At 44.1% G+C, this 15381-nt stretch overlaps 1 protein-coding gene across 4 annotated transcripts in view; it reads right to left on the bottom strand.

The window, feature by feature from the left end:
* The window catches only part of ccdc85ca (coiled-coil domain containing 85C, a), a 58247-nt gene extending 43210 nt beyond the window's left edge, over positions 1-15037 (bottom strand). Inside the window, exon 1 of one of the 4 annotated variants that reach the window (XM_045717690.1) lies at positions 13397-15037. In XM_045717690.1, the coding sequence (XP_045573646.1) occupies positions 13397-14108 (712 nt within the window). In that variant the 5' untranslated portion in view covers positions 14109-15037. The remainder of the gene's footprint in view (positions 1-13396) is intronic. The other 3 variants (XM_014194899.2, XM_014194909.2, XM_014194890.2) reach the window with 3 other exon arrangements.
* Between the last annotated feature and the right edge of the window lie 344 nt (positions 15038-15381).

Genomic DNA, 15381 nt, shown 5'->3' with positions numbered 1-15381 from the left:
GAGAGGGAAGTGGGTCCGACCAACTAGCTACTTTACGAGCTGATCAGGTCCTGTTCTGTCAATAAGGCTGTAAGTGATGACCACAACCCTAACAAGCCCTCAGCGTTACTGCACCGAATCATGGATCATGGAGAAAGATAGACAGTAGGAGTTTAAGGAAATAGAGACAGGGGCTTCCTGATCCTTTCTGCCATTTGCCACGTCACGGTAAGTCTCACATTGAATGAAATTATTCCAGCCAAGTCGCTTTTCTCTGATTCTTGATGAACACTCCTATTCTGAGATACTGTATGAATACAGATCCTGATGATCTATCACTGTCTCACTGAGCCTGCCCAAGTCTCAGTGTCTGGTCTGGGTCCACAAGACGCCAACTAAAGGCAAAAACACCCCAGTAATCTGCAACCCAAGCCTTCAGCCTCCCCGTTGGCTCTCACTCCATGTCCATCTGTCCAACCCAGACCTTCAACATACAGACACTGTGGGCTGAGACCAGCGTGTGTGTGTGTGTGTGTGTGTGTGTGTGTGTGTGTGTCCAATTACTGGCCTAGGGAAAACCATAGAGTGGCCCTCTACAATCAATCAGTCAATATACACCTTGTTTTCTCAATCTGCATGGTTTAAATTAAAGAGGTTACTCACCCTTCAGAGGGTAAACATTCCTACCCTGTCTTTCATTGGCTCATACACACCCACAAAGGTCTTCCTTATGCAGTGTCATTATCACAACAACAGAGACAAGCGCTTTCGCTTCTCTCCCTGGGCTATAAATCATTCTAAGCAGACTGAGCACTAACCATGCTAACAGTAACAATAACACATGCACGCACAGGGCCAAGAGGCAGTTCGTTCACATAAACAAGAAGTAGAATCTCGGGGGAGTAGAACTGAAACTGATCCCTTCATCCATCCATCCATCCATCCAGTCATCCATCCATTCACTGGGACGGGAAACCCAAGCTCCTCCGTCAACAAATACACAGCCTCCCTCAATGTAAACAAATAACCCCGCTTTGTCTGTGGAATAACAAGCTATATTTGGACCGGACAGACAAATAACAGGCTTATCACACTTCAATTACCAAACTGAAAATAAACTAAATGAAACTTTTATTCAGATAGTCTTATATAGTAAATATATGTTGACAAATGTTGACACCCCCCCCCATCTAGGTCCTCTGCCCCAGAAAATGTTCTGGACATTGTGTCTTTCAATTGTTTACAAAACTCTCCAAGAAAACTCTATAACCATCTAAGATGTGTATTTCTCCCTCTACAAGTGTTCACAAGGTTGCAGTCCCCAGTCTATTGTTCGTGGCTGTCTGAGCTGGGAATGGACAGGTCAATTACAGGCTGTTATAGCAGTCAACACCAGACCAGCCAGGCTGTTTCTGCATCCCAAATGGCACCCTAGTCCCTTTATATTGCACTACTTTTTACCAGGGCTCATATGGCTCTGGTCAAAAGCAGTGCACTATCTAGGGAAGAAAGTGACATTTGGAATGGACCACTCTGTGTGTGTGCGAGGGAGTGAAAACAGACAGTGTAAGGAGTGCGCTGAGAGTCGGGAAGCAAGTTCAGGAAGTGAGTGTTTTAATATATAAAATAAACAATAACCACGAAACAAAACGCACCGACATTAAAACAGAGTCATTAACACCTGAGGAAAGAACCAAAGAGAGTGACAGATATAGGGAAGCTAATCAAGGAGGTGATTGAATCCAGGTGAGTGTCATGAGGCGCAGGTGCGCGAGACGATGGTGGCAGGTGTGCGGGATAATCAGCAGCCTGATGACCTAGAGGCCGGAGAGGGTGTAGACGTGACAGACAGATAGATTATTGTGTTCTTTATACGGCGAGGTCTGAACAGCAGGGAGTCAGCTAGAACTCTGAGAACCTCGGACTCAGCGAAAAGCGAAAAACCAAAAACGAAACACTGAGGCAAAGCATGGCTACAATAAGACAGGGTTGGTTGACTCCTATTCTTTACTGCGTGTCTCTTCAACTAGAGCTTGTGAGGGTCTGCTGGTCTACAGTGTGTTGTTTTTTAAATGTTTGTTTCCATCATCTTCTTCGCGTGCACATAGCAGCAATTATGGACACCTAGGACACGCATACTGTACCCGTAGATATAGAACTGTGTACCCACATTGCTACACTCAGGACAACCAGTTCACAACCTCAGCAGTTCTGATTAATTTATTCCGGAATCAGAATTCTGGGAAAACGACATCTGCTTTTGGTTTGTTCTGTTGGTTCCAGAACGTTCCATAGATGTTTGGCAGCCGGATTAGCTTTGATCTCCGTCGCAGTTTCATGTTACTGACTCAAAAACGCATGACTAAACAGGTAGTGACATGGTGTATTATACAACACAGACAGACATAGCTGTGACCTGGGTACGGATGACCTGGTGAGTATTGGGGTATAAATTATCCCAGAAGGCCATTCTCTCACTGAGGCGTGGGGATTACATGGTCACACGAGATATATGGCTTCCTGAAAGAGGGACATGGGATTCAATGGAGGCATCCCAAATTACACCCTATTCCCTATATAGCGCACTACTTTTGACCAGAGCTGGAGCACTATATAGGGAATAGGGTGCCGTTTGGGACACAGACAATGACTCCTCTAGATCTCATGGGGGATCTTAAAGGACCCCAACAACCAGGAATGAGCAACATGACCAACAAACACTCTAAAAGCTTCATACTCATTTGAGATCTGTGCTCATACTTTTCGTGTGTAAATAATGCATCGATGTCGACAGGAGATTTGAATGAAAATGTCAATATGTGCATGGTTCTTAAATAAGGATTCAGCGCGAAGACCCCAACTCCTGTACCAGTCAAAAGGCTGAGAAGCTAAGCCAAGCTAACAGTTTCCAGATCCTCAGCCTCTATAATAGTCATCTGGTTTAATGGCATGTTAGAAAATAGCTTGTCTGGAGATGCTCTTTCTAAGCCCTCAAAGTGTGCCCTAACCCCTCGTAAACAGGGATCAAGTGGTCGGCGGGCTGGAGACCTGGACCTCTCTCTACCGCTGCTGGGGAATCCAGGAGATCCCATACACAGGGCTGACGGGGCGGCCCTGTCCCGAGGGGCAACCCGACTCTCTCTCTCTCGCTCCTGCTCTCTCTCTAGCCATGGGGACAGGGGGCTGAAACGTAATCTGAAAGTTGAAATAGGACCCAAACCCCAATACGACCCCAAATGGGATGGCAGATTGAGCACCATCCATCCCTAGGTTGGCTGGCTGGGAGGTCTGAATGTTCTCATTTCTAGCCACCTTTTTTCTGGAACGTTCTCCTGTTTGAAATGTTCATGCCTGTAACTGCCAATTCATTCCACAATGACTTACTAGAAATTTGACTGTCGTAAAACAATAACAGACACACCTTGGGCCTGCAGTGTGCACATAAACACACACACACACACACACACATCAAAGAGGGCTGCCACTGTAATAGCATTTTTTACACTAGGCTGGCTGGGTGGATAGTGCGACAGATTTGAAAAGCTTTTAATTTTATTGCTGCGTCTGGATGTGTATTGACTTTCCCACTAAGCCTAATCGCTGTGGGTTTTCGAGTTATTTACGGGGCTAAGTGCTAAGGTGGGCTAAGTGGGTCCTGAGAAAAACACACTCAAATTCCAAAAAAATCTATAATTCTGTTCAAAACCAATAATGACATATACAGAAATAAATATGTGTTAGATCAATCCACACATACTGTATGTAAGTTCTGTGCACACGTACCCACACACAAACACACACTATTTTGAGTCTGCCATGTTAATCAGTGTGACCATGTTCTTATAGAGGATCACAATTCAACATCACGATGAATATCATTTGGCTGGACAACAAAATCTGATTTAGGATAAATACTTCTACTGTAGATGAGGTCCATAAATAGACATCTATCCACATATGTTTCATAGAAATCCAAAAATGGTTTATTCTAAAGGATTGACAGGATTAGCAGTGCCATGTTTCACAACAAAACATACAGTATTTACTGTTGATCGTTCAAGCCAGGCCTTGGTCAAATACATTATGTACGAGAAAGGATGTGAGGTGCCATGGATTAAACCCTCTCCATCCCAGCAAGCCAGAGAGAGACAGTCACCACTCAGGCCTGAGTTACATCCAAGTCTCTCTCTCTCTCTCTCTGTCTCTCTCTCTCTCTCTCTCTAATTCTGCAGCGTCCAGGCTGTGGGAACCAAAGAAAGGGTGGGGGGAGAAGGGCAGGGGCACTGAGTGAAACAGGCAGAGAAAGGGGGTTCAGGGTTTGGACGGAGAGTGCGAACAAGTGCAACAGGAGGAGTGAGGAAAAGTAAAAGAGAAAGAGAGAGGGGGTGAGAGAGCGGGAGTGAGAGCCTGACAGGGAGTGAGAAGAAGCGCAACAGGGGAAGAGCGAGAGAAGAGAGAGAGAATAAATGACAGTAAATAAATGAGTGAGTGAGAGAAAGAAAGACCCATTGATCAAAGTTTGGGGGTGGGGGGGGTGGTGGTGGAGGAGGAGGAGGAGGGCAGCTGGGAAGCAGGACACAGAAGCTGAACACAACAGAGACGGCTGAACAAAGACCTCCACAGCCCCATACAGCCCCATCCACAGAACTACACACACAGCACCACACACAGCCCCCGAGCCTGGCTCTACACTACCTGATCAAACACTGTCATCATCCAGGGAGTGAGCCAAGGCCCGAGACAGGGTAAAACCAAACACACACAGAGCCGTACCACAGAGCGCACAGCTTTGCACCGCAAACTATTTAGACTGTCTAATCACCTCAAAGCAGTGTGAAGTACACAGAGTTATCCAGTTATCCATTAGCTGGACCGCACCCCTTCCTGACAGGCATTCTTCTTAAGTTTACTATTCCTGATTATCATTATGAAATTATTAAAACAACTTGTAAAGAACCTAAAATAAGTGTGTATATACCTTATAGCAACAATAGAACAAAATAAAAGTGGATGAAGTGAATTTCCAATACTGTTGAGGCAACAAAAAAAGCAAGATGGTGGGAGAAAGAACCTTTTTCAGAGAGAACCTTGTTCAGTCTCACATGAGACTCCAGTGATATACTTAAATAAACATAGAAGCGGTGTCTTTGCTGATTGACTAGCACCTTGGGGGTGTACAGTAGATTGTAAATAATAGGTGGTGGGCCGTAGCAAGCTATCTGCTTTAGTTCTCGAGAGGATCGATCTCTGTCGAGGGAGGAGCTGGTTTTTACATATTGTGTATATTTATTTATTCTTAACACATTTCTGTTTGTTGGAAATATCAATTCTTGCAACATTTTTGCAGAATACTTACAACTTGTGTACTATCCATGGTACTATCTCTGCTGATCACGTCTGCCAATCCCGTTATCCGTATCTAAGGTAGTAGACAGCTGGTGACAGCTCGAGAGAGATCTCCGTCTGACAATCTGCTATTAGGTCAAGTATTATAAAACATTTTGTCATCTAACTATTTAGTTATATTAACGTGATACCATCAATGCAAGCTGTAAACCGGCTCCCAACTTAGAACGCAGCAACCTTAGTAATGTAGCTAGCTTCTAGTTAGCTAGCTAGTTACAACAAGTTGATGTGTTACTAGCTAGCAGGAGCAGATAGCTTTATCGTTAGCTAGCATGTCTTTCCAGGACAAGGAGCGTTTTTAGCTAGCAGTTTATTCCAAGTCATAATTTAAAACTACAAAAAATCTATAGGACAGGTAGTGTAAAGCTAATATAGTCATCAAGGTAGGACCCACTAATTTAATTCATGCTGACGAAATGCCACATAATCCAGCTCACAAACTACATTATCGTGCTGTGATGATGTATTGTATTCATTCTTGTCTCTCGCTTTTGTCTCACATGATCTATTTGGCTCTCCTGTGTCCCGCTCCCAGAGATCAACCAAGTGGTATTCACCAAGCATGAGCTGATTCACTCACCTGTGAGGAGAACCGTCCTACTGCAGTTTGAACTAGCCCAGCCGTCACTATTCAAACATTAAGACAACATACGCATTTGCCTGTTTTCTTTGTGGGTTTTGTCTGACACAGTCTCATGCATTTTAGAGTTGAAGAACTCCAACTACATATACACGTGCTTGTTTGAGTTGAAGAACTAAATTCAATCTATTTCCCTGCATACTCTATTTCAGGTTGATTTGTTTTTCTTGTTTGTTTCAATATCTCTGTTTTTACATGTACATTGATTGATTAATTAATCTTATGCTACTCACATATTTAAAAAAAAACATTTTTCTAAACTAATTCAATTTGTTACTTGGACATATTGCACCCGTTACTGAAATGGTTGTTCCAGTTTAGATAGTTTAGGTAATATCCTATTTTAGACTTCCCAGCCAGGCAGTCATTCTGAATACAAATTATAAGTGAATAAAAATGTTAAATGTTGGCTAGACAACTCTGGCTGGATCCCAATAGGAATTACACATCACTTGGCAAGCCAGCATAATGTGACTTGCAGGTAAACCTAGGATCTCAAAATAAGGCCCTATTAAATAATTGTAATGTGTTGAATAATTACATTTTAATGAAAGCTATTTGTTTAGGATCTCACTTGGAGAAGGCTACAAGACAACAAGAAAAAAGACGGCAACCATATATCTGTCACTGACAACTACAGTCATGGGTGGTAACTCTACAATTCATCAGAAAGGCAAAGCACTCTGGGAAATACAAAAATAAGGCTTTACACTAAGCAGCGTGTTCATTTAACACTGAAAAGTGTGGATCTGTATAGACACAGGACCATAGTTCAATTTTATGAAAATGAATAATTTAAACCATCTAAATATACATACTCACATTCACTGAATATGTAGTATTTGAAACCCAAACATTCATTTCCCAACTGCTTTTTCTATAATCCTACAGGCTCTTTATCATTCTCCATACCTTTATATTCCAATGCATCCAACATTATACATGCCCACCATGATATTGGGAAGCTGCTATTTGAGATTTCATCTGGTATTGACTAATATGCATATGCAGCTGTCGCTTTTAAACCTCCATTCTAACGTACATGACACACAGCTTTTTATCGACATGCTTTTTTGGGGTGTTCTATGCAAATTATATGATCAAATGTTTCTTTAAACCTGTAGCTAGTTACTTGAAATGATACAATCTGTCACGCCCTGACCTTAGAGATCCTTATTATTCTCTATGTTTGGTTAGGTCAAGGTGTGACTCGGGTGGGGAAGTCTATTTTGTCTGTTTCTTTGTTTTTGGGCCAGTGTGATTCCCAATCAGAGGCAGCTGTCTATCGTTGTCTCTGATTGGGAATCATACTTAGGCAGACGGTTTTCCACCTGTGTTTGTGGGATGTTATTTTCTGTTTTGTGTCTGTGCCTGATGGAACGGTTCGCTTTCATTTTGTTATTTTTGGTTATTCTTGTTTGAGTGTTTCTTGAAATAAATGATCATGAACATTTACCACGCTGCGCTTTGGTCCACTTCTCCTTCTAATGACGAGCATTACACAATCATGCCAAAACATAATTCAAAATTGAATTCACTGACAGAGCGATGGCTCATGAAACACTAGCTTCATGAGCAGGCACAACGACATTTACAGTATTAGCTGGCTGGCTAGGCTAGTCAACTGTAACAGCAATGTTCCACATTAAAATGGAGTTGGACCCCCTTTGCTGCTATAACAGCCACCACTCTTCTGGGAAGGCTTTCCACTAGATGTTGGAACATTGCTGCAGGGACTTGTTTCCATTCACAAGAGCATTACTGAGGTCTGGCATTGATGTTGGGCGATTAGGCCTGGCTTGCAGTCGGCGTTCCAATCATCCCAAAGGTTTTCGAAAGGGTTGTGGTCAGGGCTCTGTGCAGGCCAGTCTAGTTCTTCCACACCGATCTCAACAAACTATTTCTGTAATGACCTCACTTTGTGCACGGGGGCATTGTCATGCTGAAACAGGAAAGGGCCATGGAAGCACAGAATCGTCTCGAATGTCATTGTATGTTGTAGCGTTAAGATTTCCCTTCACTGGAACTAAGGGGCCTAGCCCAAACCATGAAAAACAGCCCCAGACCATTATTCCTCCTCCACCAAACTTTACAGTTGGCCCTATGCATTGGGGCAGATAGCGTTCTCCTGGCATCCGCCAAACACAGATTAATCCGTCGGACTGCCAGATGGTGAAGCGTGATTCATCACTCCAGAGAACGCGTTTCCACTGCTCCAGTCCAATGGCGGCAAGCTTTACACCACTCCAGCCGACACTTGGCATTGCACATAGTGTTCTTAGGCTGCTCGGCCATGGAAACCATTTCATGAAGCTCCCGACTAACAGTTATTGTGCTGACGTTGTTTCCAGCGGCTGTTTGGAACTTGGTAGTGAGTGTTGCAACCGAGGACAGATCATTTTTACGCGGTACTCACTTTAGCACTCGGAGGTCCCCTTCTCTGAGCTTGTGTGGCCTACCACTGCGCGGCTGAGCCGTTGTTGCTCCTAGACATTTCCACTTCACAATAACAGCACTTACAGTTGACTAGGGCAGCTCTAGCAGGGTAGAAATTTGACAAACTGACTTGTTGGAAAGGTGGCATCCTATGATGGTGCCACATTGAAATTCACTGAGCTCTTCAGTAAGTCCAGTCTACTACCAATTTTTGTCTATGGAGATCGCATGGCTGTGTGCTCGATGTTATACAGCAATGGGTGTGGCTGAAATAGCAGAATCCACTCATTTGAAGGAGTGACCACATACTTTTGTATATATAATCTTATTTCAGTCTTTGGGAGAAAGCATTATTTCATCTTAACACACTGGCAGCAGATCAGAGGCTATTTTTACATCTTAGAAGCAGGCCATTGGCTGCCTTCATCACAAGGGGTATCTACAGGAGTTCTAATTGATTCCAAGTTTATTCCGTTTGCATATTTTCCTGAGCAGACAGTGTTGAAATATACTTTTTCTGAGAAAAGGTGCATGAATTAAAGGTGCAACAAATTTGACAATAAACATAAGAATATTTCATTGCCATATGCAAAAAGATGACCGATTAGCTTCACTGTTTTCGGGCATCTGCCCAGAGACCAATATTTAATCTTTATTTAACTAGGCAAGTCAGTTAAGAACAAATTCTTATTTACAATGACAGCCTAGGAACAGTGGGCTAACTGCCTTGTTCAGGGGCAGAACGACAGATTTGTGCCTTGTCAGCTCAGGGAGTCGAACTAGCAACCTTTCAGTTACTGGCCCAACACTCTAACCACTAGGCTACCTGCCACACCTATATAACAAACTCGCACATAGGCGCACACACACAAACACAAACGGCGTGCCAGATAAGTGGGATGTACAGTATTTCACAGACACATACACAACTGTAAGAGGACCGGCTGCCACTTTAAGATGATAATGGTGTATATCACACACACAGCTGTGAGAAAGCGTCCGTTGCCCGGGCCTTTTCCTCTGAGGCAGCGGTGGAATTATTCTTGGGAATTTACAGTCAGGACTAATCGCAACAAGTGGGCTGTCTCATCTTACATATCCCCACGCACGCACACGCACACGCAAACACACACACGCAAATAAGAGAGGCTAATATTGCAACTGAAACAGCCCTCCCACATGGTCTGGCTAGTAAATAAAAGCAGCGGGTAAAACTGACAGCGACACAGTAGCACCTCCTTCCCCTCAGCCTCAGCGGCTGATTTAATAGGCCAGAGAGCACAGGGAACCAATAAACAGGCTATAACTCTTTGATTGACAGCCACAGGCCATCCCACAAGCACCTCTGCATCACAGAGAGAGAATGCTGGAGGTGAAGCATCAGCTTTGGTCGGAATAGAAGGTCAACAGCATATGAGTGAGAAGGACTGACTGACTCTTGACCAGCAGAGAAAGAAAACAATTAGGTTATTACAAGTTATGACATGGTTAATTAACATCTAACCATGTAATAACGCAATAATAACAAGGTAAATAGCTTAGTTGAACATTAAATGTTAATTACTGTCTATACATGTTTGACAGGTAGGGCGAGCCAATGCTGAACCATACCAAATAGGTTTGGACTCTGTGACAATGAACCAATCAGAATTCACCAGCCAGCCAGGAGGTGAGCAGCTTGTGCCAAAACCAGACCACATTATTACTCACGCAACAGTGGCACTATGATCAATACAGTTTGTCCGTCAGAGTATTCAGTAGCAAAGGCCCCACGCAGGGCTGTATGCCCACACTAACAATTGCTTTGTCACAGCGACCACCAGCCATTTCACACATTGGATGCGTCCCAAATGGCACCCTATTCTCGATGGGAGCAGGCTGCCGTTTTGGACACATTGGGCTCTGGGCAAAAGTAGTGCACTATGTAGGGAATAGGGTGCTATTTGGGACGCGACACATTGATTAGCCTTAACCGCATGGACAAAAGAGCCACACATAAGGGCATACTGCTTCAGTATTGTCTGCACTGTAGCTGTATTGATGTGATGCATTGTCCAGCCAACTGTCCTCACTGTAGCATATGAGTTTATCATCTGGTGAAAAGGGGGGGTTTGAGGGAGTAGGGACTCGGGAGTAGGGACTCGGGAGTAGGAGTATTGGACAGATAGGATAGAGGTAGTTTAGGACGAGGGAGTGGAAGGTGAGTGGATAGTGTTAAGTGCATATCTAAGATAAGATAAAGACTTTAGCTGGTTGATAGGAAGGATCCATTAGTAGACTGGGTCATTTCAACTCGTCAACAAAGAGCTAGATTTCTATGAAGTTAAACAGGGCTTGTCTAAAAGTTAAACACACTTTGACTGCTTTGAGGCCTGGCCTGGGTCCTACTTAAAATGTCAGCAGATGGACAGTTTGCAGAGCTCAGTCAGTGGGTTCTGTATTGATTTGAACAAGGTGACTTACTGAGGCGACTTAGCACCCTGTCGCCCTTGCCGTGCTGCTCGCTGTGAGGAGGGCGTCAGTTAGAGCGCGTCCCAAATGGCACCCTATTCTCTATATAGTGCATAACATTTGATCAGAGCCTTATGGATCCTGGTCAAAGGTAGTGCACTATAAAGGGAATAGGGTCCAACTTGGGACACAACCTTAGTTAAATAATCCTCATTAGGTCTGCCATACAGCACAGAGTTTAGGTAATTAGAGACGCCATCTGTCCAGGACAAGGAACGTTACCGTCAACACTGTCACCATCAACACTGTCAACATGACGGTGGCCATCTTAGTCTCGAGGAACCAAACACCATGGCTGTGTCCCTGATGGATACGTTTGTGACACCATCTGTGACTCCTCTCAGTAACACCATCACGTGACCACATAACCACAAAAGTCAATTGACAAAAACAATCAACAAAGTCCATATGGATACACTATGAAGTGTAGCTTCAGTGTAACTACCCGCTTCGTTATGAAACTACCTTCTTCAAATATGTATGATATATTGCAGGCATTAGTGTTTTATTGTATGTTTCCTGGTACCCACTCACTACTTAGCTAGCACGAATGTGTTCAAAGTTTGTGTCTTCTGCTTATCTCTCTCTAGTGTGTAGGGCCCTCCAGACTGAAAAAGAGAGACAGCAGTGTGTGTGTGTGTGTGTGTGTATCTGGTAACCCACAGTACAGGAGAACTGCTATGCTGGCATTTCACACCGTGACCATGTGTTTAATGGTTTCCCTACAAACCCGGAGAGCAAACATCCCCTCGAGCTGTGTGTGTGTGTGTGTGTGTGTGTGTGTGTGTGTGTGTGTGTGTGTGTGTGTGTGTGTGTGTGTGTGTGTGTGTGTGTGTGTGTGTGTGTGTGTGTGCGTGTGTGTGCGTGTGTGCGTGTGTGTGTGCGTGTGTGTTTCTTCGCTTCCTCAATGTGAACATGATGACTGAAGTATCAGTCTATTCTCAGTCTACTTTCAGGCTTTTCAGTCAATAATGTACTGACACCTCTAAACCAACTCTGCAGAGGTAGCTGAACCTGAACCATCATCCACCTATCCATCAACATCCATCACGTTCAATACACTCTCAAACACTCTTGTGAATACTAGCTGCAACTATGAAAGTGATGCTCCAGAGCTTTTATATAGTTTCAGCCAGTAGTTTTGAAAGTAGTGCTTACAAGCCAAAACGGGTCCTCGAAAATTGTGCACAATTGTGTACTACGTGATATGTTAAGTCCTGCAAAAAATATATAGGCATATATATATAGAATTTAAAATTTTTTGTGCAATTCGGATGATATGTTACGAATTCCAATGAATACAGTATGTTACGAATTTGGAAGTGCTTAAGATCCCGGAATGCATCTTTAACTTCTTCTAGTGAGTAAAATGATATAGGAACCTCAATAATACCCATTTTATTTCCTCTCTCTACTAATCATGACTTGTCAAGCATTTTCCTTGAAGTACCTTTGTGGACAAGATGTGTGGAAAGGTGTGAGGATGAGGAAATCCACTGGAATTACCCACATCCACATCCACATACTTTTACATCCCTTATCTACCACTCATCACTATCAGCACTGTAAAATTCCTCTGGACCCGGTCAGACCAGTGTTATTACTATGTAACAGGGCATGACAGGCAGGCCTAGTTAACTTTTCAAGGAGATGTTTAAGTATAGTATACTAGCTGACAATGAACAGACAAAATAACCATCTTACACATTTTACATTAGGTTGCACTGCACATGAGTGTATTGTGACAGAGGACACAGGGCAACATTTGGTTCGGGGTGCCTGCCGAGATTAGATTGAAATGCTGAGCGCAATCAAAGGCGGGGAGGGACATTGTTTTAAAGACTTTTCGGGTTTTGTGTTGTTTTCTGACTCACAGGCCAGAAGGTCATGCATGGCCTGGGCGTGTCCCTGGCCTGACTCCTTTCTGAAAGGACTGCTATTATCATGTCACTGGAACACTGATGTCAGACAGCTGTGAGTGAAGGGCATCAGTATGACAAGTGGGGTGGTCAAATTATATTCCCTTATCCCTATATAGTGCACTACAAGGCTCTGGTCAAAAGTAGCCCTAATGTATCGTTTTTGGATAGGGCTTCAATTCACACCTCCAAGTAACTTGTGTTCTTGGCTATAGGCATATTAAACTCTCATTCACTTTCTCTACTCACACACCCAGCTAGGGTAGATTCCTAATGGCTCATGTCTCATATGTAGGCTATACATTCAACAAATATATCATCTCAACCATTTATGCATGTATACCTATAACAAACTAAGGATGAAGCCTATGAAATGAAAATCCTCATCATCATCAATATTAAGGGGAACATTGGGGATCTTGTGGCACTCTGTAGATAGAATCACCCACAGATATCCTAGAATTCATAGGATTCTATATGTACAGTCATTATTCTATGGACTCACCATTCAGGCCATTACGGATGCGCAGGTGGATGTGTGACGCCAGCGATAGGTCGTCCATAGACCTCCGCAGGGATGCTATTTTTCCCTCGTTTGGCTTGTGTATGTGGTTGTGGTGGTGGTCAGGACTACCGGCGCTGCCGGTGCTGGAGGTACTGCTCCCATCCCCGACGTCCCTAACGGTTCCCGTGCCCCCGTTCAGGTTGGTCAGGCTGGACTGGGAATCTATGGAGCTCCGTGACCCGGCTACGTTCCTCTCCTCATCCAGCATCAGAATGATCTCCTTCAGTTCCAGGTTCTCCCGCATCACAGAGTCCTGGTTGGCTTCCAGATCCTTCAGCTTCTGATGGTACACCCCGACATCCTTCCACATCGATCCGGAGGTGTAGCGGCCGAAGCGTTGCCACTCCCGGGACAGCTTCTTGCCCTTCTGTCGGTCGTCGTCCAGGAAACAGCAGAGCTCCCGGAGCTCGTGGTTATCATCCTGAAGCTTCTGGTTGATCTCTTTGAGGCTGCGGATCTCGTGAAGATGGACCTGTAGTCTCCGGTTCACATCTTTCATCATGTTCCCGTGCTCCACCATTAAGTACATTTTCTCGTTATCCGTTTTCCGTAGCCTCCTGATCAGCTCGTCTTTGCCGAGCCTGGAGAGCTCCTCGCCGGAGAGCTTGCTCAAGTCATCCCGCAACGGTCCGCCCGGGGCATTTTTGGCCATGTTCCCCTGCTGATGTTGCGCTATATGGGTAAGTTCGATGGTAGCTTACAGTGTCCGAATCTATAGGATGTCTAACCGAGCCTCAACGGTGACTTTGTAAAAGAAAATCAAATCCATGATAGATGAAATTATTCCAATGCGACATGAAGGCTAAAGATTAATTCAACACTGGGCAGGAATGTGGAGCCTAATAAAAGCGCCTTGGAGCTAAGCAGGTGACCCAAATTGGCAGGCAAGCAGGCAGGCAACAGAACAGTGGATAATCCCCTTGTAAAATTCAGCAAAATCGCAAAAAGCTGTTTTTCGTTTTCATCCCGGTAACTCCTCTCTGAGACGCCTTACACGCTTTTACGCACTGGACAGACGCGGTGAGAGGCGGTCTTCTTGGACACCGTATTCACCAACCACAGAGTGACTGGGAAGGATCTCCCACAGCCTCGCTGATCGTCAACAAGCGCTGCGTAAATCCGTGATGTCAGAGGTTGTGTGTCCACAGCACTGTCTTGCTTTCAGCCAGGCAATATTCAAAAGAAAGTTCCAGAAATTCTCCAATTAAGCAGTCCCGCGGACGAGCTCGTATTTAAATTTCTCCTTTTCGAGTAAGCCGAAAGTGCACTATAGGGATATATTAAAGTATTCTCATTAAATGTTGTCCATTAAATGTTGTCCTCCATCATGGCAGTCAGGTTGGAATCTGATGGATTAAACTCGCCCTCTTCTCTCCTCATCCTGTAGCATCTTCAAGCTTAACGCCTCGATCACACCGAGAGGGAATTGCATTTCGGTACACCAGAAGGACATTCATTTCCAATGGAACGCTACGTTTTCCTTGCAGCATTGCGTTGCAGAGGCAGTTGCAGTGCGTTCTGTGAGATGAACACATTAAGCTTACCAATCAAACACACCGACAGCGTCATTGCGCAAAATAGTACTCAGCATCATCTAGATGCATGCAACAAAAGTTCAACATTCACCTTCTGCTACCATTTCTGTCAAGCCGTCTACTCATACAGTTTGACGCATATGTTCGATAAATCCTATTTATGCACCTCACTGAACGCACTGCAAATGTCTCTGCAACGCAATGCTGCAAGGCAAACTCAGCATTTCATTGGAAATGAATTTAATTCTGGTGTCCCAAATGCAATTTTGCTGTCGGTGTGTTCAAAGTGTTAGATTTATCAAATGTATGTGACAAACTGTATGCATAGACAGCTTGACAGAAATGGTAGCACAAGGTGAATGTTGAATTTTTCTTGCACACATCTAGATG

Source organism: Salmo salar, chromosome ssa01 (assembly GCF_905237065.1).
Source record: "Salmo salar chromosome ssa01, Ssal_v3.1, whole genome shotgun sequence".
Taxonomy (NCBI): Eukaryota; Metazoa; Chordata; class Actinopteri; order Salmoniformes; family Salmonidae; genus Salmo; species Salmo salar.
The sequence above is the reverse complement of the archived record's forward strand: the minus strand, read 5'-3'. Positions and strand labels throughout refer to the sequence as shown.